This window comes from Ciconia boyciana, chromosome 3 (assembly GCF_034638445.1).
Source record: "Ciconia boyciana chromosome 3, ASM3463844v1, whole genome shotgun sequence".
Lineage (NCBI taxonomy): Eukaryota > Metazoa > Chordata > Aves > Ciconiiformes > Ciconiidae > Ciconia > Ciconia boyciana.
In genome coordinates this window covers 57920943-57939494 of record NC_132936.1, presented here as the reverse complement: position 1 = coordinate 57939494, position 18552 = coordinate 57920943, and the positions used below count along the sequence as shown (strand labels likewise).

Genomic DNA, 18552 nt, shown 5'->3' with positions numbered 1-18552 from the left:
GCTGCCCGAGCACCTCTGGGGCTGCCGGCCTCCCGCCCTTCCCGCCTCCGCGCTGGCCACCCCCGCGGACGGGGGAGGCTGCGGCGACGGAGGGCGCTGGCGGGGTGCCGGGAGCCGGAGCCAGCGAGGGCCGAAACCGCCGCCTCGGGGCGGGCTGTGTCAGCGACCGCGGCTACCCCGCCCAGGCAGGGGTACCAGGCGGCGGGCTGAGGCGGCCCGGCCCTCCCGCGTCCCGCCGGCCTCTCGCGATGTTGCTAAGGGCCCTGCGAGACTCGGCAGCGGGCGCCGCCGGTTGCTAAGGGCCGCCGCCCGGGGAGACGCGCGGCCGCCGCGACGGGGAGGGCAGCCGCCGCCTCAAGGTGATTCCCGCCGGCCCGGAGGGCTCGGTGCGGGGCGGGGGCAGAGAGCCGGCGAGGGCCGCGCACGGCGACGCCCCTCTCCACAACCCGCGGGGCCTGGCGGGGCCCCACCGGGCCCCCGGAGCCTGGCGCTGGGCGGAACTGGGAGTGCGGGGCCCCGGGGCGGGGCCGGGCCGGGCCGGGCCGGGTCGGGGGGCGCCTCGGAGACCTTCTCGGGGGAGAGCGGCGCGGGCGGCTGCGGCAGCAGCGGTGCGAAACCGGTGCCTGGGGTGTGTCCAAGATGTCCTGTCGACGCTTCTCTGTGCTTTTAGCGATAGCGTGAGAGAAGGACCTGGTCAGGTTTAGCCTCTTCCCTGACGCTTTTAAAAAGACAAGCTGCTTTCATACATGAGTTGTCTCTAATGAGTCTGGTTACTGCCAAAAACTGATACGCAGTTGAATGACTGACAATAAAAATCGAGAGGGGTTAGGAATTCTCACACTACTCGTATTTCTGTTAACTGCCGTCGTTGGTTCGTTGCTAAAATTACCACTTTTTTTGTTCAAAGCCGTGCTCAGGCAAAGGCCTGTGTAAGGATAAGTGCTGGCTACCACAGGCCGCCTCTGAATCGTCCCGTGGGTTTTGGGGCAGGCTTTGCAGCTGTGGGACAGTGCCGAGAAAATGAATTTTAAAATGAAAAGTTGGCACAAACTGGGCTTGGGGTTAGGTTTTTTAGGGAGAAAACGATCATTTAAATTTTGCCTGGAAAAGGAAGGGGGCATATGCCTGCTGGGGAAAAAAAAAAAAAACACCCCAAAACCAAACACAACAACCACAAACCTTTACAGATTAATTTTAAGATAAGTATCTCTGTGAGTGATTACATAAGTCGAATAAGTCAAAGCAAACTGGAGGTGAAACTGCAATATCCTTGTGATTTGTCTTTATGAATAATGTGAGTGGGGCTTTGCACTAATTGCCAACCAGTGTCCGGATACTTGCACTTTTAAAAATTCCTAGTTATATGAAAATACTAGTGAAGTTTTTTGCAGGGGATTAGGATATTATTCAATGTTAAGGTCAAAACATCAGACTTATGAGAGTGGTTTATCTAGACCTAAAAATGCATTGACTTTGATTAAGTATCTTGAGACTCTAATTTATAAGAAAGAGGACTGCAAATCAGGGATTTATTACAAGGGATTTGTGTTTGGTTTTTTGTTTGTTTGTTTTTAATTTTATTTTAATGCTATTTCTAGTAAGATGATTGAGTTAATGTTGAATTATGTTCGATCAAAGTAAAATGTTCAGCAACTGTGCTACTTACCACAGAGAACTGCTAACTCAAGGAACCGTTACCTTTCATAAAGAGTAGCTCCTCCAGCTGGTGCTATATGGCTTTGATTTTTTTGTTAGTTAATAGTGTTTAAGTCTGAAGAAGTGATTTATTATATTGTTTCTTCCAAGTGTGCATATTGTTTATTCACAGGTGCTTAGAGAGGCTTTGATTGACTTTTTTTTTTAATTAAAAAAAGTCAAAGGTTTCTAAATCATTCTTCCTCAAATAGACTAAAAATATTTAAGCTAGAACTGCCACGGGGTTTGGAAGTATTCCTTGGCATATAAAGAAGTTTAAGCCATGAATTTAGGTTAATTAATTAATCAAGATAGAAATTGAGCTTTTGGGTTTTTTTGCAACCCTTGAAAATTAAACTGATGAGACACTGTCTTCTGGACTTGACAGATGTTTCCAGTTTCTCACTGCTGCTGCTCTTCCCAGTTTTTCCCAGTAGCTGTAGGGTTAAATTGACAGGACTCTGTCAGGTCACTGCAGTTGATTACCTCAGGGAAATTAAACAGTTCTGATAATTCCACCTGGCCATTGCAAAAGCTGCCAGCACCTTCGATCATGGGCACAGCAACAACTCTGAATAGAGGGATCCAAAAATCAGAACTGGGTAGTAATAGTGAATGAGAAGCAGCTGAGAGACTTGTATAAGTTTCTCATCAGGATATAGTCATTACATCTGTAAAACCCCCCTTTTTTTAAATTACGGTGTAGTCTTGTGCCTATTTGATGGGCAAGTCCTCAAGCAACTACGAACAGGAATATTCAGACTTTTCTCAATGCAGTATCTTGTTTAAGAATATAGTACTAAGATAACAGGAGGTTTATTAAAACTGATTTGATTATTTTGTTTCCAGTTTGAAGATAGGCTCTATTGAATATTTCCTGTCTGTGATGGTGTCTTTTGATAAAAAATCTCATGTTGTTGATACCAGGAAAAAGGTGGCAATTTAAGGGATTTATGCTTTTCTTAGCATCTTGAGGGGAGGAAAAAACCCAAAACTATGAGAGCTTGTTATTCTTATATTTGCTTTATACAGATGTCTCACTTCACAAGTGAAGATGAAGCTCTCTTACAGTCTATGCTTAGACAGTTGCTGCAGAGTGTGAAGGAAAAAATCACTGGAGCCCCATCAGTAGAATATGCAGAAGAGATTCTCTTGCATTTGGAGGAAACAGATGAGAATTTTCACAAGTAAAAATATTTTTGTTATTTTTAATATTTTGAAGGAGGTGAAATGTGTTGAACTATATTATTCCTGGGAAATGTTTACAATTTATATTGCTGTGTGAATGTGTATATATTTCTATGTATAGATATTGCTGTCACTAATCAACTCTCAAAAGATGCTAATTTAGAGAATAAAATTAATTTTGCCATTTTTCTGTTTGTTCCCCCTCACCCCCCACCCCCCCTTGGTAATATATATTTACTGTAGTAGTAATTGATGAGCTGTTTGTGAGAGAGGAACTTACAAAACTATCCAACTTAGCCAACTCTGATGCATGTGTATGTGTAATGTACTAAATGCACAGACGAACAGAAGCTAGAAGAAATCCTCAATGAAGGCGGTCAGACAGTATTTTTGACACATGCTAGACAATATAATTTTTTTTTTCAAATAAGGTAAATTTTCAGAAGGCTACTTGACTTCCATATTTGATTGTTCTGTCTGGCTTATATTACTGAACGCTTGTATATCTTATCAGGTAGTCGTTCTTTTAATTTATGTTTTGAATAAAGTAGAAATGTATCCCCATCACACTTCTGTTAAATCAGACTTGACAGTGTGACCTCACTTACATATGATCTAGGTTTCTGGAGCCCACACTCCTCTTTCCTTTCCATGGTATTCTAACTTGTTTATTTTTTTACCACATGGGAGATTTTTAGTATGCATGTATGACAAGTCAAGAGAATATCAAGCTAAAATGACCTTGAAGACATTTTAATAAAGACCAGAGTTGTGTGACGTGACTTCTGAGAAAGCTGGTTCCCTGACAGTTTTTTTGGAAATGGCACTATCTATGTTCTCAAATTTGTCTAATTTTTAGCATTGCTTTGTCAGTGGTAGAAGTTAGGGAAAAGTAAATAAGTGACATAGAACTAGGGTTTATCTAGAGTTTCACTGTAATTTTAACTTTCATGCTTTTGTATCTTCTGAAGATGCTAAATGCTTTAAAATGTATTTTAGCTCAATTTCAATTTCTATTACAGATTGTATCAGGTAACACTTTTGTTGACAGTCTTGCGAACTTTGAGCACCAGGTTACTAGGTTACAAGGGTGAGAGTAAAGAAGTTGGTTATAAACATATCAAAGTTGAAAATTCCATGTAGTTTTGAAAGAAAACCATTTTTATTTAAAGGAAGATATATACAGTAAAAAAACCCAAACAACCAAAAACCTATGAAATTACTTCTGTCAATATTTCTTCTGAGGACTTATTAGGAGAATACCCAGGATGAGGGAGTGAAGTCTACAACTGGTGGAAACAATGCATACATAGCTTTCCCCTTTAGAACAGTGAAACCATGGCTCCATTACTCTTTCTGGTATGTTAAAAAATTGGTGATCCTAAAGATACTTTCTTTTAATGAGAAAAATTTTAACTTACATTTAATGGAAAATCAAATGATGCTTTAAATGCAGACTGTGAGCATTACTGTCTGGTGCTGGAACATTTCTGGAGGTATTCTAGTCTTGTTCATGACCCACGGCAGTATAGGTTGGTTTTCCTGGAGGGTCAGAGAGGTCATATGGCGATTTATTAGTGAGACCATTAAGAAGCTTTCTCCTTGACCCTTACCCCATCCATCCAGACTGCAAGCTCCTTTATTGGTACTGTGTGCTTTTGGATTGTCCAATACGCTAGTTCAGCTCAGCGTTTTGATCAGCACTGTGTCTGCCTCATGGTTATTTTGCCTCAGTAATTTTATCAGGTTTTAAGGCCTTACTTTATCCTTTGTTCCCACTTTGATGTAGAAAAGACAGAAACGCAGGATCCTCAGAAAGCTAATAAAGGAAAATTAAATTAAGTTCAAAAGTTATGTGCAGCAGTAGAAATCAGGATTTTTAACTACATAAGTAGCACGTTTTCTGTTATATTTTTTCCTTAAAGTCCTAGAGATTTTTTAACACTGTTTTTTTTCCTGGTGCTTCCTTTGTAAGCCCAACCAGATCAGTCTAACTTGATTCTGTATGTGAAGAAGTAGTTCCATCACTGCTGAAACACTTACTTGTTACAAAACATTTTTAAGGTGGAAGAATCATGCAAAAGATCAAGGCTAGGACATCAAGCAGACATAAACTTAGTGGCATGAATAATGGTGTGATTGCTGTGTATTTCAGAGTGAAGCAGTCACTGCAAAAATGTATACCCTGGAAATGTTACTGTCATAAAACAAATGGGAGAAAGTTTTATGAAAGCTTTCATTCAGTGGAGAGTCGTCTGCAATTTCATTATTGCAGAAGTAAAAAGCCAGCCTTGAAGACAAACGAAAATGCAAATAAACATGTTTGCGTCTTTCTTGAGATGTATTTCTGTTACTTTCATTGAGAACAAAAGTGATATAGGAATGGAAATAAGTGGGAAATGAAAAGGAAAAAAAAAAAAAAAGGACTGTTATACGTGATGGAACTTGAGGTAGGCAATCCAGTGATGAAGTATGTGTCATGATACAAGACACAATTTTCTGTGCTTATTTTTTTAATGTATTTTGAATTTAGTCCGATTTTTTTTTTTTTTTTTTTTTTAAATATCCAAGAAAGGCAAAAGGTGCTGCCTGTTGTAACAGTTGCTTTTATTTGCATTTGCATTTTATAGCTTTGGACTCTGTACCTACATGGTGAACTGACTTTTTTATTTGAAATTTTCTCACTCTGTATCCAAATTAACACTAAGTAGTTGCACATCTGCATTTGATATAATGACAGTATAATGATGCATCTACGCTTTATGTCTGGTTACTTTTTTGTGCGTTTCTGTTTGCCTTGTCCTTTTTACAAATCAGAAGACTAACAAAAAAAAAATGTTTATATATTATGGGCACTACTTTTTAGCAATTTCTCTAGCTAATACAGAGTCTGAGGACCCAGCGAGAGTCTTTAGTTTGAAATCCTGCTCTGATTATTCTTTTGTTTAAACAAGTTTCTGTGAGTATCTAATAATAAGAGCGCAAAGTGCCAAATTCCTTACGTTTAACATGTACATGTAATCACAGACAGCTAGTTTGTCAGTTTGAGTGAGATCTTCTGCATACTGTCATGACGCACGGACTTTCATAAGCCTTAGACATGCTCATATGCTAGAATTTATAAATTGTATTTTCTGTGTTTCTTCACATTTTGTATGTCTAATGCATAAGTAATAATACCAGATAGATATATCATAAGACAGAGCTATGTTCAGGATGCTCCAAGTAATATTTCTTTTGGAATTTTAAATGTGAGATTTCTTGACATTCTATGATTTTTGTCTACAAAACCTTAACCTTTTGCCTGAGTAGATTTTTACATTTAGAAGAAGCACAAAAGGAAATCAGAAACTATTTGGTATTGTTTCTTCCTGGAATATGCTGATAATGACCATATTGAAGAACATCAAACTTTATTGTGTTTTTTTACACCATTGAAGTTTATTTCTCTGCAAGTCATAAAGCCTTACCTTAAAGTAAGAGGTCTGCTGGGAAAGAAGACAGCGAATATTAATATAATGTTGAAAATATTTGATGGTGAGCTCAAGGAAATCTGTTACATAATTTCATGTATTTGTTGCAGCTATGAGTTTGTGAAATACCTTAGACAATATATAAATAATACTGTGGGATCTGTGATTGAAGAAGAAACAGAAAAATGTACTTCTGCTCAAAATCAGGGTGAAGTATCTGGCTATGACACACTTGTCCAACATGTTACTAAGAAGACCCGTGAATCAAAAGAGTGAGTATATACACGTAATTCACATTTTTGTTTCTTCTTGGTCTTTGTCTTCCTTTCTTCTTTCCAGAACTTGTTTTGAAAAAATAAATTCTGAACCAATGGGTAACAAAGGTGATTCTTTGCTTTCAAAAATCAGTGCTAAGCAATTTGGATATTCCCACCCTACATTGCAATTTGTCATGCTTTGTCTCACTCTGGAACTAAGATTGTGAACTAATGCATAAAAAGATCGGTGACGTTTTTGAGGTATCTAGGACTGGAGTTGGGCAGGGGTGAGATTTGAGAGAAGAATCACTACTTCATACTATTTCACTAGCTGCAAATTAAATTCAGTTGTGGTACAGAAGTTGGCCTAAAGGAAAAATTGGTTTTATCAGGTATTAAAGTTTGATAATTTCCTTAGACATAAATGGAGAGTCTGCGTGACAATGTTGTTTTCTAAAAAAAATTTAAAAATATAAATTAGAATACATGTGTATATTTTTTAAGATTGCTTCCTCAGGATCTAGCCAGGTGGCCTGTGAGAGTAGTATGTTTAGTCAGATCTGCTTTCATTGACTAGTTCAAAAATTGAAGTTTGAGCTATCATGCTTTATATTTTAGTGTACATGCAAAGATATTTCTGCAGTGCTTTCTGTGTAATGTAGAATTGGTATGTGGACCAACTATGTATAATTATCCAAGATTTTTTGACTCAGACTGTCAGACGGCTAGAAATCAGTAGGTGTGCAAAACCACATATCAGCATATTACAGGGTCTATGGTCCAGATTAATTGGCTTTGAATGCTGTATTTAGTAAAGAAGCCTTAAATAGAAAAACCTCTGTGAATACCAGTTAAATTATTTTCTTGGTCATCTCTTCCCTACTAGCTTTATTCACCTTTCTATGGACATTAAAATAACTTTTCCTTGGAATACAGAGGCTGGTAGCTCTCTTACTGAATTTTCATGCTTTGGATTTTGAATTTGCATAGGCAGATAATTGCCATGATTCTTTAAAGCAGTGGTCAGCAGTACTTATAAAATGGATTTTAGTATATACAGCTGTTATTTACAGAAAATATGTGAAACTTCAAAAGTTTAGTCTATGCATCACATAGTTTTTGGATTTCCTGTACAAAACCTAACTACATCATAATGCTTAAAGCAGTTCTAAAAATATTGTTTCTTTAATTAAAACAGACAGTATACTTTTGTCGTCATAGTGAATCAGGTCCTTGCCTCTCTATTTTTAATTGTCAGAGAGCCATGATGGGGGCTTTACTGAGGTACAACCATGACAATGTGAAAACAATGAAATTAAAGTGAGCACCCGAAACGGTGAATGTTGAAAAATGAAAACCAACCAACCAACCCCCCACTATTTTAGCATCAGTGGTCATTTTTATGTGTTGCAGAGGAAGAAAACAAAAAAGACAATTTTTGACTCTCATATGTTTTAGCCACTAAAATGATTTTATACACTACTTCAGCTGAACTATTTTTTTCACTCAGTTTTATTGCACAATCTTAACTTCATTTCCATCTCTCTTTTTAGTGGAACTAGGATTTTACTGTGATGCCTGTTGTTTACTATGTGTCCTCAGTAAGAAAGGAATTTAAAAACAGTGTATGTTTCTGTTCTAGAAGATTTTATTTTCTGTTTGTTTTCAGAAGGTTTCTTATCTAGAAGTACACAGAAATATGTTTTATGAACCATGCTTTTATAGGGTCCTTTTCTTGTCACCTGTCTGCAAGCATTCTGAACTCTGATTGAGCATTATTGGGTCTCGCTACGATGGTCTTGATATAATTTCAGGATCATTCCACGTTCTAGTTTTGTTCATTGCAATTATGCATTTTCTGTGGTAGGTGGTACGCTTAAAGGTATTTATGGAGAAAAAAGTATTAAGGGATTTAACTCCTTAGTGATACATTCTGTATTTTCCTAGTACAGTCATTTATGTTAGAAAGCAGTTCTTAATCAACTACATTTGGCTTTTATTTTCACCTAGAAAATAGATGTTAGGATGACTGTTTTTCAAATTATGCTGTTTGTGTCTTTTTGTTTCAAGGATCAGGACCTTAGGGTTCTTGTGCTTGTTAAAGTGGTAGAAGAAGCTCCAATGAACTAAATATGTCTGTATCATATTTTTAGTTTGAGAGGTAGGAGGATATTAAAGCACAATATGGCAATTTATATCGTTGGTGACTGTAAAATAAATAATAATAGCCTTAAAGTAAAAAATAATTTGAAATAAAATATCAACATTTTACAATAGGATGTTTTTCTGAAGAAGCTTTTATTTTTGAATTGGTTCCTTATGGATATTATTATTTAATTCATGTAACTTAGAAAAACCCTGGTTTTGTTGAAAGAAAATTATTTTGTGTGCATGACTTGTACTCAAGATCTTGAATCAGGGTGATGTGTTCTCTTCTACTGATTCTGCTCAAGGCTTATAGCAGAAGAAAAATTGGATGTTGAACCTGAAGAAACATGAACAGTAACAAGGATGAGAACTGGCCTGTTTTCTCAGAGACAGATTCTCCCTTTTGGTGGATTCACATTGATCTTTCTTAAGAACCTCCCAGAACAGGATTATGTTAGTGGTATTTCATTGAATGGTTTTAGAAGGGCAAAAAGGAATTTTATTATAATTTTAAAATATTGTTATCTGAAACATTTAAGGTAGATACATGTTCTGTTGCTCATTTTGGATTTGCATTTGTTTTTCAGTCATTTCTGTAAATCCAGTGAGTTTGGGTCTAAGTAGCATTATGCCATATTCAGTTATTCACGATTTCTTAATTATTTTTTAATTAGTGATTTTTGTGCTCTTTAATATTAAAATCATCTTTACTTTGAAGATACAGGGAAATGATGCACGCCTTGAAGAACGTCATGATGGTTGTGGTAGAATCTTTGATTAACAAGTTTGAAGAAGATCGGATGTGTAATAAGGAGCTGGATAGTAAAACAAAGAAAGAACGTCAGAGTGGCTATTGTACAGACAACTGTTCTGACAGTGACTCCTCGTTCAACCAAGTACAATGTGTTTTCTCTCTATGTTACAAAATAAGCATAGTACTGCAAAATTGTTAAGTTTCTGTCAGTGGAGATTGAGAAGCAGCCCTAGAAAAAGATTCATCCTTTCTATCGTTGATATATCTTAAAATAAATTAATTACCTTTCTTTCACTCTGAAGTACTAAGCTTATACTAGCTGTCTAATCTTTAGACAGCATATGCTAGATGAGATGAATATGATCCCATATGCTCTAAAGTACCTATGGAAGTACTGCATAGAAAAAGTTAGATGAAGTATTGCTTTTACCATTATTTTAACTTATTGTGATTTTACTTTAAGGAGCCAAGTAACGTGCAGTTCATTTCCAGACTACTGCACTATGCTATATTACTTACTGAATGAATTATTATAAGGGATTTTATGAAGATACAGGAAACCTTTAAGTAAAGCAAAGCAAAATATATAATGAGAATTTTGTTGCTGTAAATTTAACTTTGGGCAAACGGCAGAAAACATGTAGAATGTTGACTTTAATATTAAATTAGTATAAATGTTGAAGTCCTAATTATTAAAAGTAAGTTAGATATCAGAAAGACTGATGATTTTAATCTTCTGCTGTTCAGTTTAATAAAATATTCTAATGATCATTTTATAATGTGTATTACAGAGTTACACATTCATGAGTCAAGAACAGTTGCAGCTGCTTGTAGAAAGGCTTGACCCTATTCAGCCTAAGGAAGTAAGTTTCAAAGAAGAAATGAAATGTTAATACAAGTGAATATTTATGGCATATCGGAAAACAGACTGTATGTACATAAGAGTTCATATGTACCTAAGTGGAATCTTGTCTTTGTTGGTTCATATATCTTGGCTTCAGTGCAGCAACTGCTCTGCAGTGCAGTATTTCATTGTTCATAACCATCTGGTTCAAAAGCTAGCGTTGCAGCAAGTATCTTATTTTTTTTTTTAGGAGTTTATGTGCTATAGATGGGCATTTTAATTTGGAAAAAGTTGTTCTGTGAGAAATAAAGTTATGGAAGCTTATTTTCTTGTATACGTGCCCCTTGCCCTTCTTGGTAACTTCTGTGTTGTCCTTGTGTTACCCTTATCAGAAGAGAGAAATGCCTGCTGATTTGCCAACAAGCTGCTGCCAGATGGAATATATAAAGTCCAAGTTAGATTTGCCTTCCTGTCAGTGGCAGTACCGATTTGGGTCTCTAACCACCAATCAGCACCAGCTGCTGGTATTTTTTAAGCTTGGAGAAACTTCATTTTGAGAGTGCTGTCTCAGTAAGATTTGTTTGGGATTGTCTGACAGTTGAAAAAGGCATGGTAGATGGGAACTGGTATAAACATTGTGATCACGTTTTCTTAGAAAACCAAGTAAAAAGTCTGATGCTATTAAACATTGTTAAAATTTCCTACAGTTTGCTTCAGTAATATGATATAAATTACTATAGATTACAGTTGTCTACAAGTAGAACAAAAAAAAAGTTATTTGAAATCATGTAGATTATAATGCCGATGAAAATTCAGCAGTAAAACATAGTGTTTAGTAACCCTGTTTCCACTTTCCATTACTGATTTTTAGAGAGTTGCTAGGCACATTTGTAGTATTTGGTGATAATTTCCTATATTCCCTGATAAAAACATACTTGATTACAAGCAGAAAGTAGAACATAATCCTTGCATCCAGTGTTGAAAACCTATATAAAATGGTTTTGTTGCTTCAAATATATGTTTGGGGTTTTTTTTCTCAGTGATGTAGTGTTTTGTCTAAGTCACCATAAAAGTATAGCAGAAGACAAGTATTCTGGAATTCCTTATTTGTTCTACAGCCAGGTCCTGTTCCTTTCCTCCTCCAAATTATGTTGTAAATTACGTATTTGAGAGGTTGCTGTGAATGGGTTTGTGATGTTTATCTTTTTGACCACTTCAGGTTCGCCAAGAAGCATTGCAGACACTGTGCTTTGCCCCTCCCTCTGATATACTGAACTCTGAGAGTTGGCCAAACCTACGTGAGCATCTAACGATGTCTCTGTCAGATCCTGATGCAACATTCAGTGTAAGCTAATGTTCTGTGTTTAGTTATCATATGTGTAGTCTTAGTAAAGAGTTCTGAAGAGGAATACGAAGTTACGTATGTATTATGAGTAGTCCAGCAGGGTCTCAAGACATTTTAGTATTTGTGTATGTATCAGATAAACTGTTTTTGAAGTAAAAGAACTGTATGATTCCAGTAAGTCTTGATTTAAAGGATTACAACAGGATTTCAGTAGGATTTTTAGAGACTGGAGTACTCATTTACATATTTTTTAATGGGAATGAAGGGGTTTCAATGTCTTTTAGCAAACACACGTAAAAAAAAATGACAAAACTCTTCTGTAAAATGTTATAATGTTATGTTAATATTTCCTATTTAAGTCAGGTATATGCTCCATGATGATGAGAAAATGATACACAGTAATATTACCACAGGCACTGATGAGGAAAAAAAAAAGGCAGCTGTTTAAACTGCTTTTAGATTATTTATTATGTCAATTAAGCCATTTTTTCTTCTTCTTTTTCTTTGAATTTTAAAGTGATTATCAAATAAATATGAAAGTTGTCCCAGCTGCTGTAATGTCTTTCTCTTTCAGCTTAGAAGGTCTACAGTTTCTTTTGAAACAGTGCTAGTTACAAGTCATTGGTACATTTAATAACATAAAAACATTAATGCTAATGGAAAAGTACAGTAATATTAACTGATCTGCTTCTTTGTATCTCAGTGAGGCTTTTAAGTATTTGAGAAAAATTTCCTTCGCACTGTAGGTTTCTGTTGTCCCAAACTGTATATTTTTATAAAATATGCTTCACATCTGTAGAGATATCTGAGCAATATGTAATATTAAGAATAATGCCACTACATATTGATTATTGTGCAATAATAATACACAGTTACATGACTAATGCGTTGTTTGCTTTTGCTCCCTTAGGAGAAAATTCTTAGGTTCTATGCAAAAACCTTTTCTTCTTCTCCATTTAATATGACAAGAGAAGTCTATACAAGTTTAGGTATGTGCATTTAATTACATTTAAGACTTCATGAGTCATATACTTTCTGAAAATCAGTTAACTGTTATAATGAAGCTGTATAATACAGTCTGTTTTGCCACTATTGCCATGGAGGTGAGTTTTTTTTTTTTCTTTTTTAGCAAAGCACTTGGAGTTGTACTTTCTTTCTGGAGAATATTCTCTTCGTATTTCAGCTGGTCTGGATGTATCTAACACAGATGTAAATCGTTTACTTAAAAAGGTATAAATGACCTTTCCATACCTTTTTTGTTATTACTGAAATATCATGCATTATTTATTTTTTAATTTTAGTAATTATGTTTTCAGGTCCGCCTTTTAAATGAGTACCAAAAGGAAGCTCCCTCTTCTTGGATTCGTCATCCAGAAAAGTATGTCGTCTTCAAAAACCTGTCACTTTCTTAATTTGATGGTTTTTGACATATGATTAGATGCATATAATTTTAGCAAAAGGTTGATTACAGGATGCACAGGTGACTGGTCAGTGATAAGGGGGGGAATATAAATAGAGGGTGCAAAAAGTGGAATATGGAAGTTGAATAGGAGTAGTCATGGGTCATATTAAGCTCCTTACTTAGCTTTTGAAGTATTCTAAGTGCTTTTTAACAGAAATAATTTGGATGTTTTACAAAGTAACAGGTGTAATAAAATATGTAATCATGTAGGAGAATACACATGTACGTTGTTATTAGTTTTATTCACGGTAATACAAAGAATTAATATCCTTACAAGATCAAGTTAAAGATAATGTTGTTGATATTTATGATTTATCTGAACAATGAGGTTTTACCAGAAATTTGTTCCTGAGTATTACTGGTGGAAAGATTTAAGTGATTTTTGTTTTCTGTTCATTTTTTCCTATTTGTGTCATAAGGTACATGGAAGAAGTAGTGGAGAGTACCTTGTCACTTTTGTCAGTAAAACACGAGCCTAATCATCCTGCCTCTCCAGATTTTTTGAGTCCAGTCTACTTCTTGGCTCTGTTAGATATCAAAGCAGTATGGTTTAAAAAGTGGACGGTAAGCAAAAAAACCCAACCCAACAACCCATAAGTTGTTCATGTCTGACATGTATTTTGAAAAGTTTGTTTTATGACTGTTATTACCACAGACCTATTGTGACCTGTTAACAACCTATAATGAGTCCTGTGATTAAGGACGTCTGGGGTTTTTTTAGGCATTTGTGTCCTTTGCCCTTTAACACTACTCTCTACCTCCATTTCTATTCAGTTACTAGTTTTCATAAAATTTCTGAGAACTTACTGTGCTTTGGGACTTCAGTCCCTTTGTTGTAATTGACTGATAGCCATCAAAAGTTGCAAATATTTTTCTGGAAGAAGAGATCAGCATGAAAGTACAGTTACATATATGATATGCTGCACACAACTTGCTAACTTCCAGGGGACATTAGAGCTTTTTACAGCCTACCATGTATAAACTTATAATTTAGGATTTACATGGCAATGTCAAAACATGTAGTCTAGCATTTCAGTGTAGCTGTTGTTTTTCTGTTTATTGCATGTTCTGCTACTCATTTTTCTAATGACATAATTTTTTTTTTCCTCTTAAATGTACTGCAAACAAAAGGCTCAGCTGAGTATAATACTGGTTTACACAAGCTGGAGTTCAATACAGTGAATATGTACCGTGCACAGGATCCCTAATAGAATAGAATCAGAGATAATTTCTAATTTTTAATTAAAAAATAAAACTTTTATGTTTGACGTTGACATTAGGTTGTCTTTGTCATTTTAGCATGCGTATTACAGCAGAACAGTGGTACTTAGGCTTTTGGAAAAGAAATATAAATCTTTGGTAAGTATTTCCCAAGGCAAATTTACTTGGAATTTGTTCTTGCTTTGCACATTGTGGTTTGACCATTTTTTTTCCTTTTTTTCCCCTTGTTTTCAGAGCTGTTCCATGTTGTTTAGATAGATGAGCCTTTTTGATTTTAATTTTTTTTTTAAATTCTCTTTTCTTAAATGAATCATTTTTAAATGCAAAGAAGGCTATGTGACCAGCTCTGAGTAAAGGGAAATTTGGATGTTTATAGCAGATTTTTAATTAGGATTATTATTTATTAATTCCTTATGTTGCATTCATATTCAGAATTATTTCTGACAATATATAAAAGTAGCAAATGGTGCATGAAAAGATATCATAAAAACTCTGTGCTGAATTTGGATTTTTGATAGAAAGAGACTAAAAACCCACCATTGTTCTTTAAGTTGTGTTATGACACATTAAGGATTCAAAGTTTCAGCAAAATAAGTCAAACTGGGAAAACATCTTTAGTAATGTAGGTGTTAATCCTATCACATATTCTGTATGGGCGGATCTCTTCACTGGGATGGAATTTTCATTTTTTTCAGTAAGATCAATATAGATGTGAGATCCATTAATATAGGCAGGACTTTGGCTATGTTTTGTAAAATCTTGTAATACAAATGAAATATAATGTAAAATATATGTGACTGATAAAACCTTAAGATGAGAGACAAGGATACAGACAACTATAAAAGACGTTTGTCTTGTTTATCTGTATGCATAGAACAGAGCCTAGAATAAAGCATGTTCCATGCAACAAAAAGTTTATAACAGGAAGTCCATGATCAGGGTAGTCTAATCTAATTTATAAGCATAGAGTAAACATCTGATTAGATTTTTTTTTTATTACGTATGTCTGTATATTTTACTTACACTTGTGAATAAATCTTAGCAGCTCCAAACTGTAATAAATCTAAATGTACTTCTTTGTTCATATGCTGTATTTGTGATTCGTTTCTAAATCCATGCTGATAATTTTTAAACTTTTATATGCATTGATTAGATGATAATGCTGTGATAATGATACAACACTTCTGCAGAGAACAGTAATAGCACTGACAGCACCCAACAACCAAACTTACAGTTTAGTAAGTGTATTAAAGACAAAATTTTTCACATGTGGAAAATGAAAATCTTCCATAGTAATGACAATATGGCAATCACAGATTGCCATTAACTTCTCAAAATACTTGCATGTTCTCTATTCTCTTTTTCATAGATTGCCTTAATGCTTATAGAGCTGGTAGTGTGATAATGTAATAATAATGGCAATGTGTTTTAATAGCCCCGTAAAATTTTGCCTCCTGTTGGTTAACCCATCCAAAGCACTGAAACATGAGGTAATGGCAGTGAAGTGGATATTTAGGTTCTTGTGTTAAAGAACAGTACTTGGATACAAGAGAGAATTACTTTATTGTAAAATACCAGGTATTTTATTATTTTGTGCCTTTTTCCACAGATTAATGCAGCTGTCCAGCAATGTCTTGATTATTTTGAATTTTGCAAGGCAGCAGTTAATAAAAATTCCAGAGTCAATGACTTTTCCCACCAGCATTGTAGTAAGTATCTTTGCCTGTCTTGCATTACATGCACATACATCCACATTCTCTAGGTCTTTGAGCATGCTACCTCAAGAGGAAGACATTCTGTCTGTTCTTTTTCTTCCCAAAATATTGCATGTCTATCTTTTGAGAGAACACTAATAGCAGTGGTTAGTTACTTAAGCCATCTGTCTTTATATACAAAATGATCCACATACATTGCAGGTAGTAGCTAGGTACTGTAGAGTAAACTAAAAGAGTCAAATTCTGATTTTTTTGGTTTTATTGTTAAAGGTGATAAGCAGAACTTTTCTTACACTGGACCAGAATTGCAGTACGTCTATTTTGTTCATTCACTGTGCCTTTTAGGAAGATTGTTGATCTATAAGCAAGGCCGAAATCTCTTTCCAGTACAGATGAAAAATAAAAAAGGTAAGGGGAGGGCTGAGGAAAATGGAACCTGTTAAGCAACACTTCATCCATACTTGATATATGTTTCCACTGCAATATTGTGCACATTATAGGACAATACTCTGTTCAGCAATTCTGTGCCTGGAAACCTTTCTTAAAAGATGGTATAGATAATTTTGAGAATCAACACAGTTTTTTAATCTTTGATGGATGTGGTTGAATAGATTGCTTTTATCTTTACGTTTAATATATTAATTTCATGTTGAAGGAGATTTGGATCAGTGTGTGAGTGATTCAGTCTTTCTAGGTATGAGTAATACCATTCGTCAAACCAGTTGATATAATTGGTTGGAAGAGAGACATGTCCAGGGTCCAAAACTATTTTTCAGGTGTGAAACAAAATCAGTATTTCAAGCTAATTGCAAATTGAAAACAATTGCTCTTAACCTATTAATATAATTAAGGTAAAACAATGGTAGAGGAAAAGGTTGGTACCTGTGGAACAGAGGTGTTAATAAGGACAGAAGATACGAGATGGAAAAGCCCTTGAACATCCAGAAAAATCTGCATATGGTGATACATTGTGCAGGATTGACAAATGCAAGTGGTGAGAACAATTGCAGTGTTCCATTACATTAATATCTTTATTAATTCAGTGTAGAATTCAAAACCTTACTGGATACTAATTCTGAGACTTGTCTTTTGAAGGTATTTTGTCCCTTTGGTTTGAGGATCAGGACTTAATAGATCCAGTGTAGAGCAGTTGTGAGGAAGAAACCTCTACCAATTGAGTGCTTTTGTCATTTATGGATTATCTGTGTAACACCATTCAGTGATCCATTGGTGATGGTTGCTTTTTTCTCTCCCCTACAAAAGTAACAATCTCACTGTCTGGCTTCTTAATAGTGTCCTTCTCAGCTTCATAGATAGCAATCTCTCCTCACAAATTGTCTGATTTATTAACATAATTACATTAAACTTGGAGCAATAGTTCCCAACCTGCATTTAGCTACATGTTTGTTGTTTTTGTTTCAGACCTGAGGAAGAGTTTTCTGACAGCTTGTCTCTTTTCCAGTTGTTTCACTTAATCTAATAGCAAGGTAATGCTTTTTCCTACAGCTGTGTATATTCAGCATTCTCAGACTTTGCCTGCCATTTGTTTCAATGGAAGACATGGTAAAATTGCAATTGGCTAAATTGGGAGCAAGATCAAGCCTTATAAGTTGATCATGAAATACCTTGGTATAGTCCGAGGGACATGCATGTCCTTTGCTTTATCAGTTGTACATATGTGGATTTCCTCAATAAAGCAGAGCATTGTTCACATATATTTACAAAATCCATTTTATCTGTAAAATTAAAGTTTCACTTTAATTTGCAGAGTACTTTCTTCTTTTTTTTTTTTTAATAGATAGTGTATCCATAACCGATCTGTTGGTATTATTTACTCAGCTTATTTATTACTCTCCAAGTTACCCGAAGACAGCTTTGGCAGCGCATGCAGGTAAATGTTTTTAATATATGCTAATAATATATAGAATTATAATGAGGCATGTGGTAACTTCTGCAATTTTTAATTTGGGTCTGTTATTTGTGCAGATTTTTCTCTTCGCTTCCTTCCTTAATTTTCCTTCTTCCCTCTAACTATGTTAAATCAGTGCTTAACAAAATTATAATTCAGAAGCATCTACATAAGCCATATAGATATGTTTGTGTAAGTTAAAATATAAACAAATACTTCTTGTGTTCACCAGACACTTATTCTCCAGCAAGTCTTGTTATGGAGATTCTGCAAGTTTTTTGTGATCAAACAGGATGTGCTGTTGAATGTTTATATACGGATGCAGTGATAGATGCCCTGCTTCATCCTGTTCAGAGTTTACTGAGTGGCACAGAGGTTTGTAGTGATCTTCCAAATAATTTTTAAATTTATAAAATATTACCATTTTTCTGTATTTTCTATGTAGAAGATTTATTTAGTCACATGGTAACTTCTGTACGATTTTCTACGTTAGCTATTATACTATGCCTTAAATAGTGTAGCCTGTCATGATTGGTCTGAC

At 35.5% G+C, this 18552-nt stretch overlaps 1 protein-coding gene across 7 annotated transcripts in view; it reads left to right on the top strand.

Moving 5' to 3' along the window:
- Positions 1-266: 266 nt before the first annotated feature.
- The window catches only part of TBC1D32 (TBC1 domain family member 32), an 89704-nt gene continuing 71418 nt past the window's right edge, over positions 267-18552 (top strand). For 6 of the 7 annotated variants that reach the window (XR_012041462.1, XM_072855768.1, XM_072855767.1 and 3 more), the window contains exons 1-15: positions 267-359; positions 2728-2882; positions 6467-6628; positions 9480-9657; positions 10307-10378; positions 11579-11704; positions 12615-12693; positions 12834-12934; positions 13021-13082; positions 13586-13730; positions 14466-14525; positions 15997-16096; positions 16373-16510; positions 17901-17993; positions 18244-18386. Coding sequence is in view for 6 of the 7 variants with exons in the window: in XM_072855768.1 (XP_072711869.1) it covers positions 2728-2882; positions 6467-6628; positions 9480-9657; positions 10307-10378; positions 11579-11704; positions 12615-12693; positions 12834-12934; positions 13021-13082; positions 13586-13730; positions 14466-14525; positions 15997-16096; positions 16373-16510; positions 17901-17993; positions 18244-18386 (1614 nt within the window). In the remaining variant the exon portion in view is untranslated. Of the gene's footprint in view, positions 360-2727; positions 2883-6466; positions 6629-9479; positions 9658-10306; positions 10379-11578; positions 11705-12614; positions 12694-12833; positions 12935-13020; positions 13083-13585; positions 13731-14465; positions 14526-15996; positions 16097-16372; positions 16511-17900; positions 17994-18243; positions 18387-18552 lie in introns of those variants that run through there. The other variant, XM_072855769.1, reaches the window with a different exon arrangement.